We start from the raw sequence: 21,545 nt of genomic DNA on the forward strand, positions 1-21,545 counted from the left end.
ACCTCCCTGAAATATCCAGTAAATCCTTCCTGTTGCCTGGGTTGACAGCAGCTGTCCCTATAGGTCAGAGTGAGAACCTAGCTCAAAAGGATGGATGTAAATTCATCTTTACTAAATCTTACTAAATGTGACATGCTGCAGAGCCTATATATGCAGAGCCTTTGAAATGGATTATTTGTTTTTCTTTCAGACTATGAGGCATCCAGCACTCTACCTTTCTGTAGACAGGCAATTCTCAGAGCGTGTAGTGCTGCCCATGAGGAAGTATTCTGGAAATGCACCAGTGTTTTGTTGTGGCAAGGAGTGTAGGTCCCTACCAGCGTTTAATGGGCAGCAGCAGGGATGCAAGATGCCCTGCAATGCATGCTGGGAAGTCCTGTATCCTGCTCAACATTCCTGTCCCACTCTATGTTGGTGAGAAACTTGTGTTATAAACACCCAATTCCAGGTCATCTACACACAAAATGTTTCTAGCACTTAGAACTATCAGTTTCCCAAGAATGAATGGTGCAGAAATGGAGAGATACTTGCAGTTTGTTTTCCTTGAAGCTTTACCACTACACACCCAATATAACAGCTGAAATGAAAGCAATAGAAAATCCTAAATGCTAACAAAGAAGTGGAGCAACCGGAATGCTAAATCCTAGGTATTTAGCAGAAATGTCTACATATTTTTACCAAAAAACATGAACAAGAATATTCATAGCAGCATTAGTCATAATTTTGCCAAACTGTAATCCATCCAGATGACCGGTGACAATGGAATGGGTAGATCAAGTATGTAGATTCATGCAGCGGAATACCAAACAACAATGAGAATGATCTACAGCTACTATGGAAATAAGTACAGACCAACCAGAAGAGAAAAGCAAAAGACTTTATTCTGAGCAAGGAGTTGCCGCAGTCACTTGCATTTTGGCAGAGACTCAAAAGCAGGCATAGGAGTGGGAAAGTTTTATAGCAGAGCAAAGGAAAGACTCCAGGTCTTCCTGATTGGAGGCTGTGGGCCTGGGGAAGACGCCCTTTCACCTCCCTATCCCAATATGAACCCCTTGCTGGTTCTTAATTGAGCTGACAAACTCCTCTACTCCAAGGAACACAGGTATAATCCTGGGCCTTTCTGGGTTTCCATTTTTTAATCTGTAACTGGGGAGGAGACACAGAATGAAATATAAAGTATTTCTGTGACCACAGTGAAAGGATCTCTTGTGATTGGCAGCGGGACTGAGATCTCCAAAACCAAACCAAAATTGGCTCATGCAGTTTGCCGAGTTCACAGCCCTCCTGCACTTTTATGAAGTTAGGCATTGATAGGCAAGGGATTATGACAAGTGGAATGGCCATATGAGAGGATGTGGGAGAAATCCAAGGCAAACTAACACCCTGGGTGGAAGCAGCCCCCGCCCTTCCTTATTGGAGAAAGCTCACAAGTTTCTGCTTACTCCACCCCCAAGGCAGCTGAGCTGGAAGGTGGAGGATCAGTTTTGGCCTAGAGGGTGAAAAATAGACTCTGAGTAGGAAAGACTCTTGGACCCATACAGAATTGCAGAAATTTGTTAATTGATACCACCAGAATTTGGGGAATATTTATGGGAGTGAATTTTTGTGGTACATGACGAAGGAAGGGGAAATGTAATTTTGGGCCAGGCTGATCTTGATAAAGATGCACGTACAGGGCATCTGTGTTCTCTGTGCCAGCGCCAGTGCCTGGCTGCGTTCTAACCATTGATGGGTTGGCTAATGCAAACTTGGACCAAACACACTGGCCTACATGAAATGGAATTTAAAGGCCATAAATGCCTTGGCATCATGTAAAGAAGGAATTCAAATATTTTGGAAGACAGGGATGCTGGATCAGATCTATGTTGTGCTTCCCACAAATACTTTGATGGCCCTCCGTGAACCCAGAATGTTTATCCTTGCTTAGAGGAAAGTCTGGGTCAGGGCACTGGGTGGAAGGGTCACAACTTGAAATGGGTTTCCTGATCTCAGGGGTAGGGGTGGGCGTTGAAGGAAGAATGCAGAGGTGTGGGAGACCAGGTGTTGGCATTTAGCTCTCAGAAGTCAAGTGGCATGAGGCAAGAGCTCATGCTGGAGGGCACTAAAAGGTTAAATCAAAGGTAGCCCACTGACGTCTTACTTAAACTTGTATAAGCAATTACACACAAGAAACAAATCAGAGCAAAATCAAAATCAAGATGCCAGCTAGCCCTGGCAAAAACAGCCCTGAATTGAGCTGCCGTCAGTTCCAGCACGTCCCCCGCCCCTCAGCTGGCGTCTGTTTATTGATCTGAAGTCTTCGGAGTGAAGGACACACTACTTGTCCTTGAGGACGGCCTCTGCTGTGCTACTAGGTGAGTGTCAGAAACACATTCTCTTGCCTTTTCCAAAAGGTCCTGTGACCACTTAGTTACCAGCATAACTGGGCGCTGAAGGAAGGGCACTACCCAAGCCTTTCAGAGCACTGTGGCTGAAGACTTTGAGTTAATGCTATCTCTTGGGTCTAGGAGGACCACCGCCCGTCGCCAACGATGTGAAAGATAGTGTTTTCACTCTTTGTCCATGTTGCTGGAGGCCCAGTGGGGTCCCAAAGTTATCCTGTACCTCCAGTTTCTGACTCAAAGTTGGAAAAGCTCCCCACATTGGTTGCCTGACCCATGGAGGCTCTAAAAGACCAACAGAAGCCAATTGAGCCACTGCCTAGAAGTAGAACACAGCAGCAGGGCCACACCTGCAGGAGGCCGCAGAGGCTAGTGTCTGCCAAAGACCCCGCAGGGCGATGACTTCTATTAAAACACCATTAATTTCCCTTGTTTGGCTGGTGCACAATCAGGTGGGATTTGGAAGACGAGAATGGATTATTTTAATTAGGAGGCTATTCCAGTCTTAGCTGCTGTGTTAGATACATGCTCCTTATTACACGCCCTGCAGCTATTCTGCTAGTGCCAGGAAGGGATGACAGTTTCACCCTTTACTTTTCAGCTCAAGGATCCCTCAGTTCTTCATCTGCAGCTGAAAAAGCTCTTGAATTCCAGATCATCCCATTCCACAAGACATCGTGCTGATTCACTACAGTGATTAAATCACATGAATAGGGCCTGCAGAGCTTGAAGTGTATTTTTGGTTATATACAAGATAGTTTCCTTATGTTAGAAACATTTATGAAACCCTGTGCGTGGGAAGGAGGTGTGAGTGTGGCGTGGTAAGCCGCCAGGCACTGGAACACCGGGGACACCCGCTATTTTTGCGTATTAATATCCCTCCCCTCTGTCGTGGTGACATCACAGAGCCTTTTCTCTGGGGAACTACCTTTCCTCCAATCCATGTGGTCTGTCACAGAGGTGAATCCAGGTACCTAGCCCTCCGTCCGCCGAGGGAGACGTGATCCAGACAAGGCAAGTCAGCTTCTTGCAGGGACTGGAACCGTGTGCAGAGACAGGGAAGGGCAAGCTCCGGAGGCCGTGTCCCAAACAGGAGTTCACGGTTCTGCTACTGAGGACCCCAGAACTCCTCCAATGCCTGCCTTTCCCGCGGCCAGGTTAGTCAGCTTTTCCCTTGATAGGGTGATTTTCCCAATGATATGTCCACATCATAATCTCTGGAAGTTTCAAATGGTACCTCACTTGGAGAACAGGTCTTTTTGCCAATGTGATTAAATTAAGGGTCTTGCGATCATTCTCGATGATCCAGGAGGGCCCTGAATGCCAGCAAGAGTATTTTTATGAGGGAGGCAGCGGGAGGCTCAGCACACACAGAGCAGGCGGCCACGTGATGACAGGCAGAGATGCAGGACAGCGTGAGGCGGCCACAGGGCGGGGGAGCCTGAGGAACGCAGATGCCACCAGGAGCCAGGAGAGGACTCTCCTCTGGAACACCCAGAGGGAGGGCGGCCTGAGGACACCTTGATATTTTTTTCCTGGTCTCCCGACTGTGAGAGAATATATTGTTTTAAGCGATCCAATTCGTAGTAGTTCATTATGGCGGCCATGGAAAACTATTACACCTTCCAATAAGCTCACATTTTTCTCAGGTAGTCAGTTTCTGTTGCTTGTGACCAAAGTGCCTTAGTCGCCACCGCTGTTCATCGCTGTGCAACCTCCTGCTGGATGCCAGCCTGACGCTTCACCCGAGCATCTCCCGTCCCAGCTCAGGGAGTTGTCTGTGGGGTCAGAAAGTCTAGAAGTAACTGGCTCCTCTGGTTGTTCAGCAGGGCCACTGCATAGTGCACCTGGCACTCCCCGACTTTGTGCCTGTTAAGAGGTGAGGGTGTGAGGGCTCACGGGCACCCTTCGTGTGGCTCCAGGGTCTGCTTCTATCTAGAGACTCGGAATCCATCCACGCGTGGGACTGACTATGCACCAGGCTCTGGGGATGACACCAGGCCTTTCCTCTGCTCGGAAGACGCCTCCTAGCACTCCACAGCCTAACCAGCTCTTTATCCAGACGATGGGGGTTAACCTGTCACCTGTTCGGGAGTCTTCTCCGACTGTCTTGATGAGTGGCGCCTGCGACTTGACGCATGCTTACAGCTCCCTGCACTTAGCAGAGCTCACTCTTACATGTGTATGTGATGACTGGATTAAAATCCGTACCCCCTCTAGTCTGTAAGCTCGTGAGGAAAGGGGTCTGTTCTTTTGCCTTCATGTCTGGTGAACCAAGAAAGCCATCAATAGACCAGAGGCCAGGTGGGTAAAGTCAGTCTGGCCTGACGCAGTGGGGTCTGTGTGAGGTGCCTGGGGCGGGGGCGGGGGATGCTACGGGGAGCTGTGCATGCCTCTCCCACAGGCATTGCCATTAAAAATATATCCTAAAAATACCACTCAGCGAAGCACAGCCTGTGTGCAGGCCATGTGTGAGGCCCGGCTTGTGTCTGGTATTTGTTGAATGAGTGAAGAAAGAACCTGCAAGGTTCTCATTGTCTGAGCATCCAAATGTGAGAAGAACAGCCAGAACCCAGAGGCGGCCCCTTTCAGTCTTGCTGCCAGGGCCAGATCTCTCTTTGGCTATTTCCTCGTGCTCCTGGCGACTGGCACACAGTAGGTGGTACAAATGGGCTGACCCATTCAACATTTACCTGGGGCCAGCCCAAGGGCTTCCTCCACCTCGCAGCTCAGTGTGATGGGACAGACTGAGTCATAGTCAGGCGACCCCATTGTGGTGATGGCTGTTCCCGTGAACAGAAGGGGACCCTCCCTTCCAAGCTGCCCAGCAGGTGGAGAGAGGATTCGGCAGGTGAGAGCTCTGGCTCCACCACAGATGAGGACAAGGAACTGGAGCTGGCCCAAAAGACAGGCATCACAAGCATTTGCCTGGATGGTAACGCAGGAGGGCTGGAGGTCTTGCACGGTGGGCAGAAGGGTGCTGCTGTGGTCAAATTGGGAGTCTGGGGGGCAGAGGTCCATGCATGGTAGCCCCTTGCCACCAACACTTCAGATCCCAGGCTTTAAATCAGTAACTTCCAGCTTCCTCGGGCACAGATTGTGACCATTTGACAGATGGGCTGAAATCTGGAGAAGGGGCAGGAATGTGCCCACTTCACAGAGATGCCCCCGGCACTCCACCCACACTGCTCAGCAAGTCCTCAAACTTGCAGGTCCTGGCACAGCTGGTTCGAGACCTCAGGCCCCTGCAGATTGCCCGTATCTCCAGTTAGTCCCAGAATGAGGCCGCAGCAGGCTGTTGCTTAGCAGATCGTGTGCATCAGCAGGAGCAGCGCCCTCCTCCTCTCTCCCAGACCTCATCTTTGAGAACTCCTGTTGGTGCTCCTGGAGAAGAACGCGTTCTAATCCTACGGATCAACTCTGGGGATTCACGAACCTCCTAAGACCAACTTCGCGAAGACAGAAGAAAGATGGAGTGGAAGGAAGCATGGTCTTGGCTGACCAACAAGCGTGGACTTCACCTGGCCCCCACTTCTAGCAGTGTGATAAGTGGGCAAGACAGCGCGCCTCTCCAAGCCTTGGCTTCCTCACCTGTGCAATGGGGATCATTCTCCACCTGCAGCAGTGGCCGACAGCGAAGGTGGCGAGGCCAACAGAGAGGAGGGAGCCAGGAGCCGTCAGCACCCTTTCAACTTTCTCCTCTGGCTCATGCCTGCTTCTAGGAGGCCCAGAGGCTCGTTTATAAAGTCCCCTGTTGCTCTCCAGGCTCGCAGAATCTGGGTAACACACTCCTGCCCTGAGTCTTTGGAGGAAGGGGCTCAGCCTCTGGGTCTTATTTCTCAGGCCAGGGGGCATGATCTGCAGAGGTTATGCTGCCAAGAAAAATGTAAGCAGGGAAGGCGTCTGCTGTTTCAGGGGTGCAGGTTTTAATAAACCTGAGGGTTTGGAGGCCGACCGGGGGCCTGCGTCTCCAGATCTGCAGACCTTCCCTCCTGGGAGGTCCCGCGGGAAGTCTCCAGAGATGCCTCTGACATGCCATCAACGCTGCTGAGCAAGTCCTCAAACTGCTGGTGGTTGCTGTTGCGCACGGCGGCCTCCAGGGCCTTCTGTCGCCGGTAGAAGTGGGAGAACTTGTTGAAGATGATAGTGATGGGGAGCGCCACCACCAGGATGCCCCCCAGGATGCAGCCCGAGGCTGCCAGCTTGCCAGCCACTGTCACCGGCACCACGTCCCCGTAACCCACGGTGGTCATGCTCACTGTGCCCCACCACCAGCAGGCGGGGATGGTGTCAAAGCCCACGTCCTCCTCCTTCTCGGCCGTGTAGGCCACGCCAGAGAACACTGACACACCCACGGCCAGGTACAGCAGCAAGATGCCCACCTCACGGTAGCTGTGCTGGAAGGAAAGACAGGAAACCAAGTCAGTGCTGGAGGCTCACAGACCTGGTCTTGGGCTTGCGGGGAAACTGATGCTCACAGAATAAATAGGACAGGTCCGAAGCCACAGAGCAGGGGAGGGCAGGTGCCGTGACCCAGGTCCCTGGCTCCATACTAAGCTCTTCCAACTGGAACTGGTAGAAAAACTCCCTGCACTGATCACAGGCCGAGTTTGTGTTGTTCAAGGTGTTTGCTAGGCCCCAGAGGTCTTCTAATGTGGGGGTCCTGATGGTACCAGCGAGATGATGAAAAGGCTCTGATGTTTACAGTTGCAGAATCCAGAGAGAGCCATGTTTTATAGGCCCCGATGAAAGAGTGGGTTTCGCATACTTTTGACTGGTCTATCACATTTCTTACAAGCACCAACTACTTTCTGCCTCTTGGGAGGCCAAGAGAGAGGATCTCTACACCTAGGGGATGCACTTGCCTGAGGCTGCGCAGATCTCCTCTACCCCTGGGGCCAAGGCCTAAGGCAGCAGTCCTCACAGAGAGTGATTCTGCCCTTCAGGGGACACTGGCGATGTCTGGAGACATTTGTGGTTGTCACAAGTGGGACAGGTGTGCTCCTGGCATCTAGTGGGTAGAAGCCAAGGATGCTGGTTGTGGGACATTAACACCCTACAATACTCAGGACATCTACACACACACACACACACACACACCCCAAACATCAGTGGTGCTGAATTTGAGAACAGGGCCCCCCAAATTGCAATATGCAGAGAAGTCAAACAGGGATCTTGCTGAAAACACAGAACTGTTGAGTAAATGGGCGGTAGGGCCAGAGATCACCAGCAAGCTTCGAGGTCACAGGGAAGCTGCTGCTGGTCAGGGGCCTCGCTCTGAGTCGCTAGACTGTCCCCTGGACTCTGGCACCTGCATGTTAGACCTGGAAGCCCATCAGTAGTCTTCTCCCTCCCGCGGAAGGAGCTGGTAGCATTGGGTGTGGGGCTGTGTGGTGGCGGCAAGGCAGAGTATTGGGGTGGCGGGGTCTTCCCTGGGAAGAGGGTGAGTGTAGGGGGACTGGCTGTACAATCACCTGTCCCTGCCATCTCCCTACCATGCTGCCCAGGTCACCCACCTGCATGCAGCTGACTCCCCTGCCACGAAGACATGCAAAAGTTTTACTAAGCCATAGGCAGGAGGCATCTTCTTGGACCTTCCAGAGCTCCTTTGCAGGGCTGCAGGGAGCTATAGGAGGGAGAGCATGAGGCGCTGGAGCCAAGCACAGCTGGGTCCTTTCCTGGGTGCTGCTACTTATTGACTGAAGAAACTTTGAAAGTCCCCTCCCCTCTCAGAACCTCAATGTCCACATCTGCAAAGTGGTGACAATCGTACATGGTCCTGCTTTACCCCTCAAGGGCTCCCCTATTTCCTCAGGATAAAGTCCAAACGAGGGACCAAGATTTCACAGACCTCTGGCACTTTCCCAATCACCTCTTTAACCTCAACAGTTAGCAGCCCCTTCCTTCCATGACCCCCCACCCCCAGCATTCACCCCATTCTTGCTTCAGGCATTTGGTCCAGTCTGTTCACATTTCCTCTCTCCCAAACCCCATCCTCTCACCCCTTCCAGGATAAGCTTGCCAGGGGGGAGATTCACCCGCCCAGCACTGCCTGGGGTGCAAAGAGGGTATTGAATAAATTGCAACCAGGCTTAAAACAACCAGCCCTGAACCCTCAGGCTCTGCATCTCCGGGAAGGGAATAAACACAAGCAGCATCCTGAGGAAGTTGTCCTGGGGAGGAAATCGATAATGCATGTGAAATTGGCACAGGACTAGCACTCAGTAAGTATTAGCTCTGGGGCTGTTGCTAGACTTTGCCTATAAAGGTTGACCTATGACTAACCGGGCCCCCCAGAGAATGCCAGAAGAAAGGCCGGCAGTGACTATACTGCTCTGCATAATTTCGTGCAATGGATTATTTGACAATATTTTGACGTACATCAAAAGTGACCTTTGTCTTTTATTTATTTTTTGGAAAAGGAAGTCAAGCAGAGCCATGCCTCTGGTTTCTCCCCCCGAGAGAGAGGGCTCACATAATGCCTTTCTTTACTGAGCTGTCGGGGAGGTCCGGCCGGGTGCGGGGATGTGCCGGGCTCTGCGTCTGGCACAAAGGAAGACACCTGCGTTCCCTGGGCGCCAGGTCGACCCCCTGGCTAGGCGGCCTCCACCCACCCCGCCCGGGCCTCGGACACCCTACCTTGAGCGTGGCGCCCAGCGAGCGCAGCCCGGTGGAGTGGCGGGCCAGCTTGAGCACGCGGAAGATGCGCATGAGGCGGAACACCTGCACCACCTTGCCCAGGTCGCCCAGCCCGTCTCCGCCCGCGCCGCCCGCGCCGCCCAGCGCCACGCCGGCCAGCAGCGTGAGATAGAAGGGCAGCACCGACACGATGTCAATGAGGTTGAGGGGGTGGCAGAAGAAGTTGCGCGTGCTGGGCGCCAGCAGGAGGCGCGAGGACACCTCGAAGCTGAACCAGGCGATGCAGAAGTACTCGAGGCGGCGCAGCACCGGGTCGTCGCGCGCCTCCTCCACGCCGTGGCCCGCGGCCACGGCGGCCACGGCGGCCGCCGCCTCGCGAGCCTGGTACTCGGGCAGGCTGTGGATGCACATGGCGACGATGGAGGCGAGCACCACGCCGATGGACACGCAGCTGAAGAGCTTGCTGGGCAGCGAGTAGCCGGGGTTCTCCATGGTGAGCCAGAGGCGCCGGCGCAGGCGGCCGCAGCGCACCGCCCCGTAGCGCGCCAGCTCGCGCTGCACGTCGGAGATCTCGTCGGGGCACGGGTCCACGCTGCTCGGCGCGTCGCTGTCCTCGTCCCACGCGCGCGGCCGCACCACGCGCCGCTCCAGGTAGCGCGAGCGGCAGCAGGTGGCCAGCGCGCTGTCGCCCAGGCCCCAGTAGTCCGCCTCCTGCCCGAAGGCGAAGACGCACAGCTCGTCCAGCACGTGCAGGTGGCCGGTGCGGTAGAAGTGCAGCAGGCCCAGGAAGAAGCCCGGGTGCCGGTCGAAGTAGAACTCGCGCGCCGCCGCGTCGTAGTCGTCGCACAGGCGCCGGGCCTGCTCCTCCGACGCCGCGGCCTGCAGGCGGCCCAGCCGGGTGCCGGGGAAGCGCGCCAGGGCGTGCGCGCTCAGCAGCCGCCGCACGCCGCCCACGTTCACGCGCAGGGCCTCGTCGCGGCGCCGCCAGGGCACCCGGGCCCCGGGCCCCGGGGACTCGCTCACCATGGCTGTGCGCACCAGGCCTGTGGACCCGAGAGAGGTGCGTTGAGGGGGGACCCCAGGACCCTCATGCCAGGAAAATGGGTTTCCACCCCTTGCTCCAGCCACTGCCTGGGGGAGTTGGGGGGCCTACGTGACTCTCTGGGGGAGTTGGGGGGCCTACGTGAATGGCTCGGTAGATGCCAGGTGCCCTCTGGACTGGAGAGGCTGCCTTGGGCTTGCACATGCCCCCCATGCCCCACTGGGGGACTTAATGCTAAATCACTGAGCCCCCTTTATTTGCATAAGCAAAGGCCGAGTTCCTCCTTAGAGGATCATGAAACAGTTGAGTGGCAGGACATCCTGGCCACTGGTAGGGGTTTTTATTTATATGTAGCAGAGACCTATGGGATCTTGGACACACCAGCACTCTGAAGCTCAGTTTTCGCCTCGGTAAAATGGGCACAGTGATGCTTACTAGTTGGGGTGGTTGGGGAAACCAATATAGTGCAGTAGTTCTCGAAATGTGGTCCCTGGACTAGCAGCATTGGCATCATCTGGGGCTTTCTCAAAGACGCAAATTTTCAGCCTGCTCCTAGCCTTGCTGAAACAGAAATCCAGAGGAGGGGGCTGCGGTCTTGTTTTAACAAGCTTCTAGGGTGATTCTGAAGCAGGATCAAGTCTGAGATCCATGGTGGAGACTATTTAAAGCATGTGTACAGTCAGACTTGACCTTGGCTCAGGCAAGTCTTGTCACCTCTTTGAGCTTCTGTCAGATGGAGGTAAAAATATCCACCTCTAAGTGTGGTTCAAGATTAAGTGGCCTAATATCTTTCTCAGACCCGGCACCCAGAGGGGTTTAGAATCTCACCCACCTGTTTCCTTATCTTCTGGAGTGAGGAGCACCTGGGTTTATCTCCACCCCAGATGCACCTGGGGCTTTGAGGACTGTGCTTTTCTCCAGTCTTGTTTCATGCACAGTGCAGGTAGTGGCAGCAAGGAGGCTGGAAGAGAAAGGTGGTTTATGGAAAAAGTACTCCGCTCTAGTGGATACTCAGGAAATGTTAGCTTCTCCAAGCTCTGCCAGAACTGACAGCTAGTGACTCACCTCCTGACCCTCAGTAATTTCATTTGCACTGTGGTTCTGGAATGCCTGCTTCCCAGGGAGAGCAGGGATTGAATATACATCAAGCAGCTGGCCCAGTGCCTGGCAGGGAGCGATTGGGGTGCCCTTCACCTACTGGCTTGGTTTTAAGTGGGTTCGGTTGCATCCTTAGCTTTGTCACTGGAGTGAACTCAAGCCTGTCTCTTCTGGCTCTGGGGCTTTAGTTCTTTTATCTATAGAATGGGGAAAATAGCACTTCCAGTGAAGAAGGGTTATTTTATGTGTGCAAAGCCTCTGGAACACAATAGGTGCTCAATAATTGTTCATCCCTTGCACTTTTCTCTGGTCAAATTCTGAGTTCAAGTTCTGAGTCTCTCACATATTAACTGTTGACCTTGAGCAGGTCTGTTGCCTTCTCTGAGCTTTGGTTTCCCACCTACTAAGGGGGTAAGGGTCAGAGCTGCGCTTTCCAGGGAGGTTATGAGGTGATCAGCTGCACAGTCCCTGGCACATAATCCTTGCACCTGGTCTTGGCCTTGAAAGATGAGGTTTCTAATCCAGTACCATCACCCGTTAGCTGTAGGAGTGTGGGGAGATCCCTTTCTCTTCTGGAACTCACCTTCCTGCTCTACGAAATGGGATAATTCATTCAACAAACATTTCCAGACAAGATCTGTCATCAGTAAGAGCGATTGTGATTTGCTCAAAATTACCCAGATAGCTCACAGACTAGTTAAGGTTGGAAACTAGGTTTTTGATTCAAAACTCTCCGCACACGTTTATTTTGACCACCCACTATGTGCTGGCCACTTCTGGGGCTCTGTCCCTGGGTTAATGCCTAAGGCAGCCTCTGGGAGATCCTCTAATCCCATTTTACAGATGAGCGAGCAGGACCAGCCCCAGAGCAGGGGTTAGCACAGCCCCCCTCTTTAGAGTGTCTCCTAGAGCAGGGGCACCGGGCACGGGGCGGAGGGGGCAGTCCCTGCCTCCCACCCTTGCACCCCCCTCTGCCCTTCCCCGGCCACGCCCCTCCCCCGAGGAGGGACAGCCCCTTACCTGTGCACGGCTGTCCCTGAAGTCGCAGAGGCCGGGGCGCCGCTGCCGGCTGCCTCTGCCCCGGCCGCCCCGCGGAGCCTCGCTGCAGCCCGAGGCCTCGCTGCCCCCTCCCTCCCTGTCTTCCTGGGCCCCCGCGGCTGAGGCCGCATCGATCGCTGCCGGGGGAGGGAGGGAGGCCGCGGGCGACCGGAGGCGTTGGTTTCTATTCCTGACTTGCTGGGGGTGGAGGTGGTGGTGGTGGTGGTGGTGCTGTCTGGAGACTGAGTCCTACGCCGGCGTCCCCCCAAGTCAGGGGACTAGAGGTCATTTAGGTCACGGGGGTCCCCTGGAGAGGGATTTTGGCGGGGAGTTTCTCTGACAAAGGAACAAAAGTAGTAGTTGGCATAATTGAGTCTGTGATCTGTGCCGGGTCCTTGTCCTTAGGTGCTTCAGCTAAATTATTCCTAAATCTCCCCTTTCCTTTTCTGCAGAGGCCAAGGGCACCTGCCCAGAGCCCTTAGCCAGGAGCTGCAGACCTGGCAGGTCTACCACCTGGAAGGGGATCTGTGTAGGGAGTGGGAGAGGGTGGCCTCACCCCCTGAGCCCCAGGCCAGGCCCAAGGAACCGAACAATGGGGTCCTCCCCTGTGGGCTGAGAAGCCTGAAACATCTTTTTGCCCCCTGAAACTCAGTCTCCACCCCCTTCCTGCATTCCAAGTACCAGGGGAGGGGAGAACTGTGCCGGCAGCTCTGTCAAGGTTGCGTCATCTGCAGTGTTTGCTGAGTGCCTACTGTGTGCCTGGTTGGAGAGAGGGTATTGGAGGCCACGGCCTGGGGTCCTGCTTTACAGATATTGTTATCAATAGTAATGATAACCAACGCGTACTGAGCGCTGACGTTTCGCAGCTGGTGCAAATACATCTGTGGGCTCAGTGCTGTTGTTACCTGAGAAAAGAAATGGAAGGCTTTGAGAGATGGAGTGACTCACCCAAGGTCACACGGCTGGCTCCTGAGTCCTGTAGACCAGCACTGCCCAGTGGACATAATGCTGGCAGATATCGTTTTAAATTTCCTTACAATAGCACTTAAAAAGGTAAGAAGAAGCAGCTGAAATTGGGCTTAATAATACATTCTGTTTAATCCCATCTTTTTTAAAAAAGATTTTATTTATTTATGCATACAGGAGCTGGGGTACAGGCCAGTGATGTGGTTGGGGTGAGAGGAGTCACCAGAGGCAGAGCGGGGAACAGAACAGGCAGACGGACTGAAATACACTGCTGAGGGGAGCAGCGGGCGAGACAGGAGAGTCTGCTCTGCCATGTGGGTTGCTCTCTGGCCAGCCAGGAATCGAACTTGTGCTGCAGAGGCTGCGGATTGCTTCATAGTGCTGTGCTTAACCCCTTGTGCCACCAGGGAGGCCCTGTTTAATCCCATCTATTTAAAATATTATCATTTCAACATGGCATCCATACGTTATTGAGATATTTTGCATTTTGGTTTTTGTACTAAGGCTTTGAAATCCTGTGTATTAATGTTTTATTGCTGTGTAACAAATTGCCACAAAGTTAACAATTTAAAACAAGACAAATTTGTTATTCCAGTTTCCACAAGTTGGAAATCTGGGTGCGGCATGGTTGGGTTCCCTCAGCAGGCTGAAGTCAGCCAAACTCAACTAGAGTTTGGGGTCCTCTTCCAAGGTCATAGACTGTTGGTGGAATTCATATCTTTGTGGTTGTAGGACTGAGGTCCCCACTTTCTTGCTTGCTTTCTCCTGGGAGTTACTCTCCATTTCTTGAGTTCGTCTACAGTCCCTGGCCATGCAGGTCCCAGCATGGATGTTTGCTTTCTTTCAGGCAAGCCCAAGTGCTGACTTCCTTTTCTGTGACCGGAGAGAAGAAAGTGCTCTGCTTTCTAAGGCTCACCTGCTTAGACCAGACCCACCCAGGATAAATCCTCCTTCCTCCCTATAATACTCACTCAGTCCACCTATCCTCAAAGAGGAGAAAATACAGGGGTGAGGGTCACTGGGAAGCATCTTAGTGTTCTGCCCACTACATTTTCTTATAATTTGGACTAATCATATTTCATGTGCTCAGTAGCCACGTGTGGCTGGTGGCTACCACATTGGACAGCACAGCTTTAGGCTGTGACACTTCAGTTCTCCCTCCAAAGTAAGAAATGAGAGCAGAAAGAGGCTCATATCACTCAATTACCAATAGGGAAACTGAGGCAGATCTGCAAAGAGGCAGATCCCCCATTTGTAGGCCTACTACTCTCTCAGCAGCTTTCACTGACCCCCAGACTTAGAGAGTTTCGCTGGAATTGGAGAGATAATTTCCAAAAAGGAGAAAAGACAATTTCCCAAGGGCAAAAGAGAATGGAATCAGGACCTGGTTTGATCCCAGATCATGTTATGCGAGGTAGACAGAGTGTTGGGTGAATGATAAGAGCGGCAAAAGGGACCTATGGGCCTCTGGGCCAAAGGGGTGTCTGTATTCTTTATGTGCCGTGACTGTGCTATCCCCCAAATCCTTCTTCAGTCCCTGACCAGAAGTGGCCACCTGCACTCACAGGGTTTTACTGAAAAGAATGAGCTTTTTGTTACATAAAGGACAGAAATTTTTGTAATTAAATTGATTTGGGTGTAGCAGGAAGCTTCTAGAATGTCTCCCAGTGATATCTACATCCTGGTGTTCATGCTCTTGTGTAAGCCCTTCTACTTGCGTATGGGCAGCACTCATTGATTTACCCAGTGACGTGGCAAGGATGGAATGTGGCTTCCGGGATTAGGTTACATAAGATGGTTACTTCCTGCTGGTTTTGATGAAGCAGGTTGCCAAGCTGGAAATGCAAGGAGATGAGAACTATTTCTAGCCAACAACCAACTAGGAATCGAGGAACTCAGTCCACAAGCCCTCAAGGAACTGACATTCTACCAACAACCATGAACTTGAAAGTGGATCCTTCTCCACTCGAGGTTCGGATGAGACCCAAGTCCTGGCCGCCATCTTGATTTCAGCCTTGTGAGTTCTGAAATGGAGGACTCACCTAAGCCGTGCCTAGATTCTTGACCCACAGAACCCATAAAATAACCAAGCCAATGAGTGTTATTTTAAGCTGCTACCTGTGTGGTAATACGTTACCTAGAAACTAATTCTTACACTGAGTTTGAGACTTGACCTTTATTCCTTATTTGCTGTGTGCTCACGGTCACATGAGATCTCCTCTTGGATCCTTCCCTTCCTCATTTGGGAACATTGTCCATTTTTGGGGTTGTATATGCTGTTCCTTCTCCAGGAACTACTCTTCCTGCCCTTTCTTTACCCTGTCTACCAGTTAATTTAGCTTTAAGAACAAAAACAGAGCCAGAGGGGCTTAATCAGAGAGGAGCTGACTTTTTCAGCCATCCAGGGCTGGTACAGTTGCCCATGAATGACGCTGAAGACCCAGGCTACTGGGTACTTCCTCTCCACTGCTTCTTGTTCTTATAGAGGCCGGTACTTTTGCCAGCGCTTTTCCCATAGCCCTGCAAATCCCTTTACCACTTTGTGCACATTGGCTCCCAGTATGCTTGTCATGCCGACCCTGAGTATCTGCGTCTCTTTGTAAAAGGGCTCCATGAACCTGCTGTGTCTGCCCCTGGAAAGTGCCTGGGAGACCCCAAGTGCCTGAGAACCTGTGTTCTTAACAGGTGACTGTGGGATACAGAAGCATAGACATTCTGGCTCCTTTGACCCATGCAGATAACTCTGAAATGTCACCTACACTGGGCTCTGGGACCCTCCTGTAGGACTTTACTTGATGTTACACCCTAGCTGTCCTCCTTCTCCTGCAGGTATACTTTTCCACCTCCATATCCATTTTTCCTGGGAGCCTCTCCAAACTATCACCATCATATGAATCTTCCCCACAAGATTTGTTTCTGGTGAACCTATCTAGTGACAGTCCTCAAGGTCAGCATGTGGTTGTTTCAGCTGCAGTAGCCTTATTCCAGGAAGGACAGAGGGCTAATGGAGGACAGACAAAAGACTGATTCTGTCTCCTTTGTTGGGGTAACAATAGTTCTCTGGAAAATCTTTTCCCTAACTTCTTTTTTTAAAAAAAGATTTTATTTTATTTTGTTTTGTTTTTTTTTTAATCTTAAATTTTATTTTTATATTCCCCCATACAATTGCAAACGCCCCATTCTGACCCCAATCCTTCCCCTCCCGCCCCCCACCCCCCAAAAAGGGTCTCTGGTTCATAGTTTTTTGTTGATTTTGATTTTCACTTTCTTATATTCATTTTCCTGGTCCCTTATTTAAGTTTTCTAGATTCCTGCTATGAATGAGACCATCCGGTATTTTTCTTTTTCTTTTTGGCTTATTTCGCTGAGCATGATCCCTTCCAGCGCCATCCATGTTGCTGCAAATTGCATGTGTTTATCTTTTTTGAATGCTGAGTAATATTCCATGGTATATATGTACCACATCTTCTTGATCCAGTCATCTACTTTTGGGCATTTGGGTTGTTTCCAAAGCTTAGCTATTGTAAATAGTGCTGCTATAAACATAGGGGTGCAGGTGCTCGAAAAAAAAAAGATTTTATTTATACAAGAACTGGGGTACAGGCCAGATGCGCAGGAGGGTGAGAGGATTCACCAGAGACAGATGGGGAACAGAACAGGTAGATGGACTGAAGACACTGCTGAGGGGAGCAGTGGATGGGACAGGAGAGGTTTGCCACGCCGTGTGGGTATCTCCCTGGCCAGCCGGGAATCGAACCTGTGCTGCAGAGGCTGCAGACAGCTTCACAGCGTTGCACTCAACCCACTGTGCCACCAGGGAGGCCCTTTTCCCTAACTTCTAATTGTTCTGTCCTGGGTCATGTGATCAATCCTAGCTGCAAGGGAACCTGGGGAAGGGAAACTTTTAAAAATTTAATTTACTTTGGGTTGTCAGAAAAGTCATGATGTATTTTTTCTGTTTTTCAACCCAACCACCCAATATAATGGTCTTATGTGGGCTACAAAGTTTAAATTACGCTCACTGAATTTTAAAAAAATTGTGCATCCACATGGCTGCAATACAGATTATCACCTGCACCTCAGTAGCCTGAAGGGTAGGCAAATACTTCTAACTGGGGACATGCCTGTTGGTAAGGAAGAGGGGAGAATGGATGACTAGTGGTGTCAACTTGGCTAACTCCTCCTTAGACTCAAGGTCTTGGCATGACTGTCCCCTCCTTCAGGAAGTCTTCCCTGATCTCCAGGCTGAGTTACGACCCTGCTGACTAATTAGTCTCCTGGGTCTGTCCAGTCTAACGCATATCATTCTGTAGTGCTTGAGCTCTGGGATGACATTGCCTAGAGCCTGCACTATTTGCTTAACAAACATTTATTGACTGCATCGGGGAGCAAAGCTAAATTGGAGACTGAGGACCCAGCCTCCTAGACCCAGTGGTGGGTGCAGACCCCACCTGTAAAGAATACCCTACTGTTCCAGCATCTGGTCCCCAAATGTGGGGCAACCTGAGCGATCCGAGGGTGTACCTAGATGCGCGTCATATGGCTTTGACTCTTGTGGGAAGTTACTCTCTTTTCATCCTTCTTGTTACACCAGGAGGTCTCAGTTAGGGACCCGTGTCTTTACCGTCTCTTGAACCCTGTGCGCTTCCTTTATCATGAGAGGGACAGAGCAGGCTTTGGGCTCACGGTCTTGGCAGGTGGCAGGCTCTAGTCAGAATTTAACAACATCATTTAATGTAATGGGTCGGGACTGTTTTCATTGTATTTGCTTTGAGAGTTACACTCTGCTTGTGGCCGGTGATCCTGCTTATCCCATTTAAAGCAGTGATATCAAGCTTTTCTTTCGAAATAAATTTACCTTTATACAAAAGTGAGTCCATTGGAAGAAAAGAAGGACATTAGATAAATAGTACGGGCTGTGCACAAATTACCAAGATGCTCTTTGAGAGGCTTAGAAGATGTGAAAGGGGCATATGAATCGATAGAGGTTTGGAAAACTCTAGAACACATGTGGGGGAGGGCCAGACTCCACAAGGAGGGACCTGCCTGAACAGGGCATTTAGGTGGAAGGAGCACGGGTGAAAGGCCTGGACGTGGCATTAGGAAGGGCAAGAAGCTCGAGGCTCTCGGAGTTGTGGCAGAGGCACTGGGTGGTGGGGTGGGTCTCCTCTGAGGTCTGGCGGTGGCCCAGACTCCGGGCAGAGAAGCCAGGGCGGGTGGCAGGGGAAGTGGCTGCAGATCAGAGCACATCAGGAGACTGGAATGACTGCAGGTGGAGATGGTGCTGCCTGGATGCCCCCCACATGATCATGTCTTCCTGCCGGGACCCCCATCCTGAGCTTCAGCGCCATGGATCCTAAAGCCAAATTAGTCTGATAAGAGAAAAGGAAAGGGTTAATCCCTCCCATAACAGGGCTCGGGGTCCTGGCCTTTATCACCCGCCCAGGCCCCATCAGCCCAGCCTTGGGGGCTCTCAGGCAGGACTCCCCACCTCCTGCATGAGGACATACGGAAGCTCGGAGCAGTTTAGGGCTGTGGCCGGGCGTGTCTTCCCAGCGGGACCCCGGTTCCCCCATCTGCTTGCCGAATGGCCACGGCGAGGCCAGGGCTTTTTGGGTGTTCTGTTAATGTTGCTGAACCGGAAGCCTGTCTCAGAGCCTCAGCGAGGGAGAGAACCCGCCCGGCCCCAGGAGCTGTACCTCGAAGGGGGCTGCGGCAGTCGCGGCCGCAGGCCGTGGGGCAGCACCGCTTGCTGCCCGAGCAGTCGGAGTCCTGGCGGCACAGGTGCTGCGTGGGGCTGAGGCAGCGCAGGCGGTCCTGGGGGCAGCTGCCCGACTTCACTGCAACACAGGGACCGGGTGAGCCTGCTGGGCCGGGTGGGGCCGGGCTGGGGCCAGGTGGAGGGGACTCACCTGAGACCTTGTGCACACACTGGCGGAAGCAGGCTCGGGAGCAGCACTTCATGCTGGAGGGGCACTGGCTGTCGTCCACGCACTGGTCAGGCACCGACAGGAGGCAGGGCTCTTCGTCTACGGGGCAGCCCCCGGGCTTCTCTGGAAGGGAGACCCCTGTTTTGTAGGTGGAGGTGGTTCATGCGTAATCCGTGCCCACCTCGAGTGGCAGGATCCGAATCCTTTTGGCCCGCCCTTTGGGAAGTTTTGAATTCAAGCCTCAGTTTTTTGTGACGTGGGAAGCTGGACGCCTTCCTTGCAGGCCTGGCTTGAGACTTGGATGACATAAAGGCTGGGAAAGAGTGAAGTTCAGGGTCTCCGCCGGGACCAGCTAGGCCTTGCCAGCGCAGGCCCCTGCCCATTTCTCTGGCCTTGTCCGCTATGCCCTGCCCACTTTGTAACAGGTTGTATGTGTACACACAGACACGTCCAGACAGTCACAAAAGAGCGATGCACGTGCGTGAATGCCGCCATGTAGGTGCAGTGACAGGGACCTGTCCACATAGCCACTGTCACATGTGCACACACATCACTGCCACATGCCACATGCACAGAGCTGGTCACTGACACCACAGTCGCTGAGACACCTGTCAGGCACTGGCCATCATCAGGGGCTGTGCCAGGCTCCTCATGTCAGACACCGTGACAATTGAGGGGGCAACGCGGGGCTTCCACGGACAAGAGACTTCCCTTCCCTGATCCTGTCCCTCCTCCGTTGTCTGGAATTCTGCCCAGGGCCAGGCAGGGGCCTGGTGGGAGAGGATCGGGGAGGGACAGAGAGGTGGTGGCCGTCCCCCGGACTCAGGTTCTGCAGGTGCAGCTCTCCCCTCTGAGCAGCAGGGCTCAGTGCTGGGCCCTCACTCCGTAGTCCTGTGGAACCGCCCACGGAGGGTGCAGTCCTGAGACCCCACCCTGCTCCCGAGATGGAGGCACGAGGCCCCGACTGACGAAGAATAAATCGGGGAGGTGAGTCATCCTGATTCCAAGGACTGCGCTCAAATGCCCTCCTGGATGCTAACGCAGAGTCAGCCCCTGGACGTGGGCAAGGGCTTCCCACTGAGCCTCAGTTTCCTTATCAGCAAAATGGGGATAAAATTAGTCCTGAGCTCATGGACTTGGCTCATGGGCTTCCTGCAGCGAGGAAGAATGTGGGCATGGAGCGCGGTCACCGCCCGCGCGGGGTCTGGTGTGGGAACTCCCCGGCATCCCTCCCGCTCAGCCTGGGGGGCTCTGAGCACCCTCCTCCCCAAACCAGCTTGTGTCCCAGGGAGAGAGCCCTGCCTCCGAGGAAGGCGGGTTCCAGGACTGGAGTGGGGAGCAAGGATGCAGTGAGCTGCAGGGAAGAGGGCCTTGTCCCCATGACTGTCCCTGTCCCCAAGGCAGGGCCCGGTGCACAGGGGAATGTAGGTCGGAGTGTCCCAGCTCTGCAAGATGGAGGCAGAGGCCGCGCCCGGATCAGGAGGCACCTGTCTAGCTACTCCAGCAGCCCTGGCCTCCCTCACCTGTCAGCAGGTCAGTTGTGGCCCCAGATGGGCGAGCGCTTCCTCCCAATAGATCCCGGCCACCACACTCCTTCTCACACTAGCGTCCCTTGCACAGGTCGGGCTGGGAGATGGAGAGGGCCCAAGAAGGACGGAACCTGGAGAGCAAGGGCCAAGCAAGAAGACGGCAGAAAGGGCCATCTCCATGCCACGCGGACCCACAGATCTGGACACACCTCCACGGAGATGACCCCAGCAGAGCAGGAGCCGGAAGGTCCTGTCCCTCTCCGGAAGGTCCTGTCCCTCTCCGGAGGCGCAGAGAGACACGCACGTCCGTGAACGTATCAGAGGTTCCGAAAGCTCGCGCTCATAAGCAGTTCTTCCTCGCTAGCCACTGCAGACGGGCTCACACAGACAAGCAGACACAAAGACACTCGTGGTCCCAGGGACACACTGGCACGCGTGTGCACACGCTGTCACACCCAGACCAGGAGACAGGCACAGAATGGCCCCAGAAACTGGCAGGAAGATGTTTATGGACACACATGCAGGCAGGTGGACAGGCACGAAGACACACAAACAAAACACAAATGCTGGTAGCGCCAAGGAGCAGGTGTCTGCAGACTCACATGCAGAGACACACGCCCCTCATCCCTGCCTTCTTCCAGACCTCGCTCTGCCCAGAGAGGGAGAAACCACCTGATCAGGAGCAGAGGAACCTACCCACACTCACCTTTCTTCCTTCTGCCTGAGGCAGTAGGCAGCTGGCTCCCCAAAGCCAGGAGGCCCACCAGGAGGAGGAGGCTCCAGGCTTTCATGTTTCAGCAACTGATACCTATCAAGGTCAGGGCCCAAGGGCCCCTAAATTAACACCTGCAACCCAAGGAGTCTACAGCAGCTGAATCAGGGGAGGAAGGCGAGGGGGTGGGTGGAGTGTCTGCCTCATCTT

General features: G+C 53.1%; 4 protein-coding genes across 4 annotated transcripts in view; 2 read left to right on the plus strand and 2 right to left on the minus strand.

Annotated features, from left to right (window-relative positions):
• The window catches only part of STK4 (serine/threonine kinase 4), an 85,707-nt gene extending 84,003 nt beyond the window's left edge, over nt 1-1,704 (plus strand). The window contains exon 12 of the transcript XR_008552777.1: nt 191-1,704. The gene's annotated coding sequence lies outside the window, so the exon portion shown is untranslated. The remainder of the gene's footprint in view (nt 1-190) is intronic.
• A 1,604-nt stretch (nt 1,705-3,308) lies between these two features.
• PI3 (peptidase inhibitor 3) overlaps nt 3,309-21,545 on the plus strand; it is a 31,279-nt gene continuing 13,042 nt past the window's right edge. The window contains exon 1 of the mRNA XM_037521492.1: nt 3,309-3,538. The gene's annotated coding sequence lies outside the window, so the exon portion shown is untranslated. The remainder of the gene's footprint in view (nt 3,539-21,545) is intronic.
• Nucleotides 6,038-10,046, minus strand: KCNS1 (potassium voltage-gated channel modifier subfamily S member 1). The gene is made up of 2 exons (XM_037501630.2): nt 9,021-10,046; nt 6,038-6,778 (listed from the first exon to the last, which is right to left on the minus strand). The coding sequence occupies exons 1-2, from the start codon at nt 10,044-10,046 to the stop codon at nt 6,308-6,310; spliced, it is 1,497 nt and encodes a 498-aa protein (XP_037357527.2). The 3' UTR covers nt 6,038-6,307.
• Nucleotides 18,224-21,414, minus strand: WFDC5 (WAP four-disulfide core domain 5). The gene is made up of 4 exons (XM_054693147.1): nt 21,330-21,414; nt 19,077-19,217; nt 18,804-19,004; nt 18,224-18,396 (listed from the first exon to the last, which is right to left on the minus strand). Exons 1-4 carry the CDS (start codon nt 21,412-21,414, stop codon nt 18,224-18,226), a joined length of 600 nt encoding a protein of 199 aa, XP_054549122.1.

This window comes from Talpa occidentalis, unplaced genomic scaffold, assembly GCF_014898055.3.
Source record: "Talpa occidentalis isolate TD23 unplaced genomic scaffold, MPIMG_talOcc4v2.1 talOcc4.10, whole genome shotgun sequence".
Taxonomy (NCBI): Eukaryota; Metazoa; Chordata; class Mammalia; order Eulipotyphla; family Talpidae; genus Talpa; species Talpa occidentalis.

Excerpts from the sequence above, each read along its gene's own strand:
- KCNS1 (XM_037501630.2), bottom strand. The coding sequence starts at position 10,046 with ATGGTGAGCGAGTCCCCGGGGCCCGGGGCCCGGGTGCCCTGGCGGCGC. Across the intron at positions 6,779-9,020 it reads CGCTGGGCGCCACGCTCAAG|CACAGCTACCGTGAGGTGGG; the intron begins GTAGGGTGTCCG and ends CTTTCCTTCCAG.
- WFDC5 (XM_054693147.1), bottom strand. The coding sequence starts at position 21,414 with ATGAAAGCCTGGAGCCTCCTCCTCCTGGTGGGCCTCCTGGCTTTGGGG. Across the intron at positions 19,218-21,329 it reads CTCAGGCAGAAGGAAGAAAG|AGAAGCCCGGGGGCTGCCCC; the intron begins GTGAGTGTGGGT and ends TCTCCCTTCCAG. Across the intron at positions 18,397-18,803 it reads GGCTCTGAGACAGGCTTCCG|CCACTTCCCCTGCCACCCGC; the intron begins GTTCAGCAACAT and ends TCTGATCTGCAG.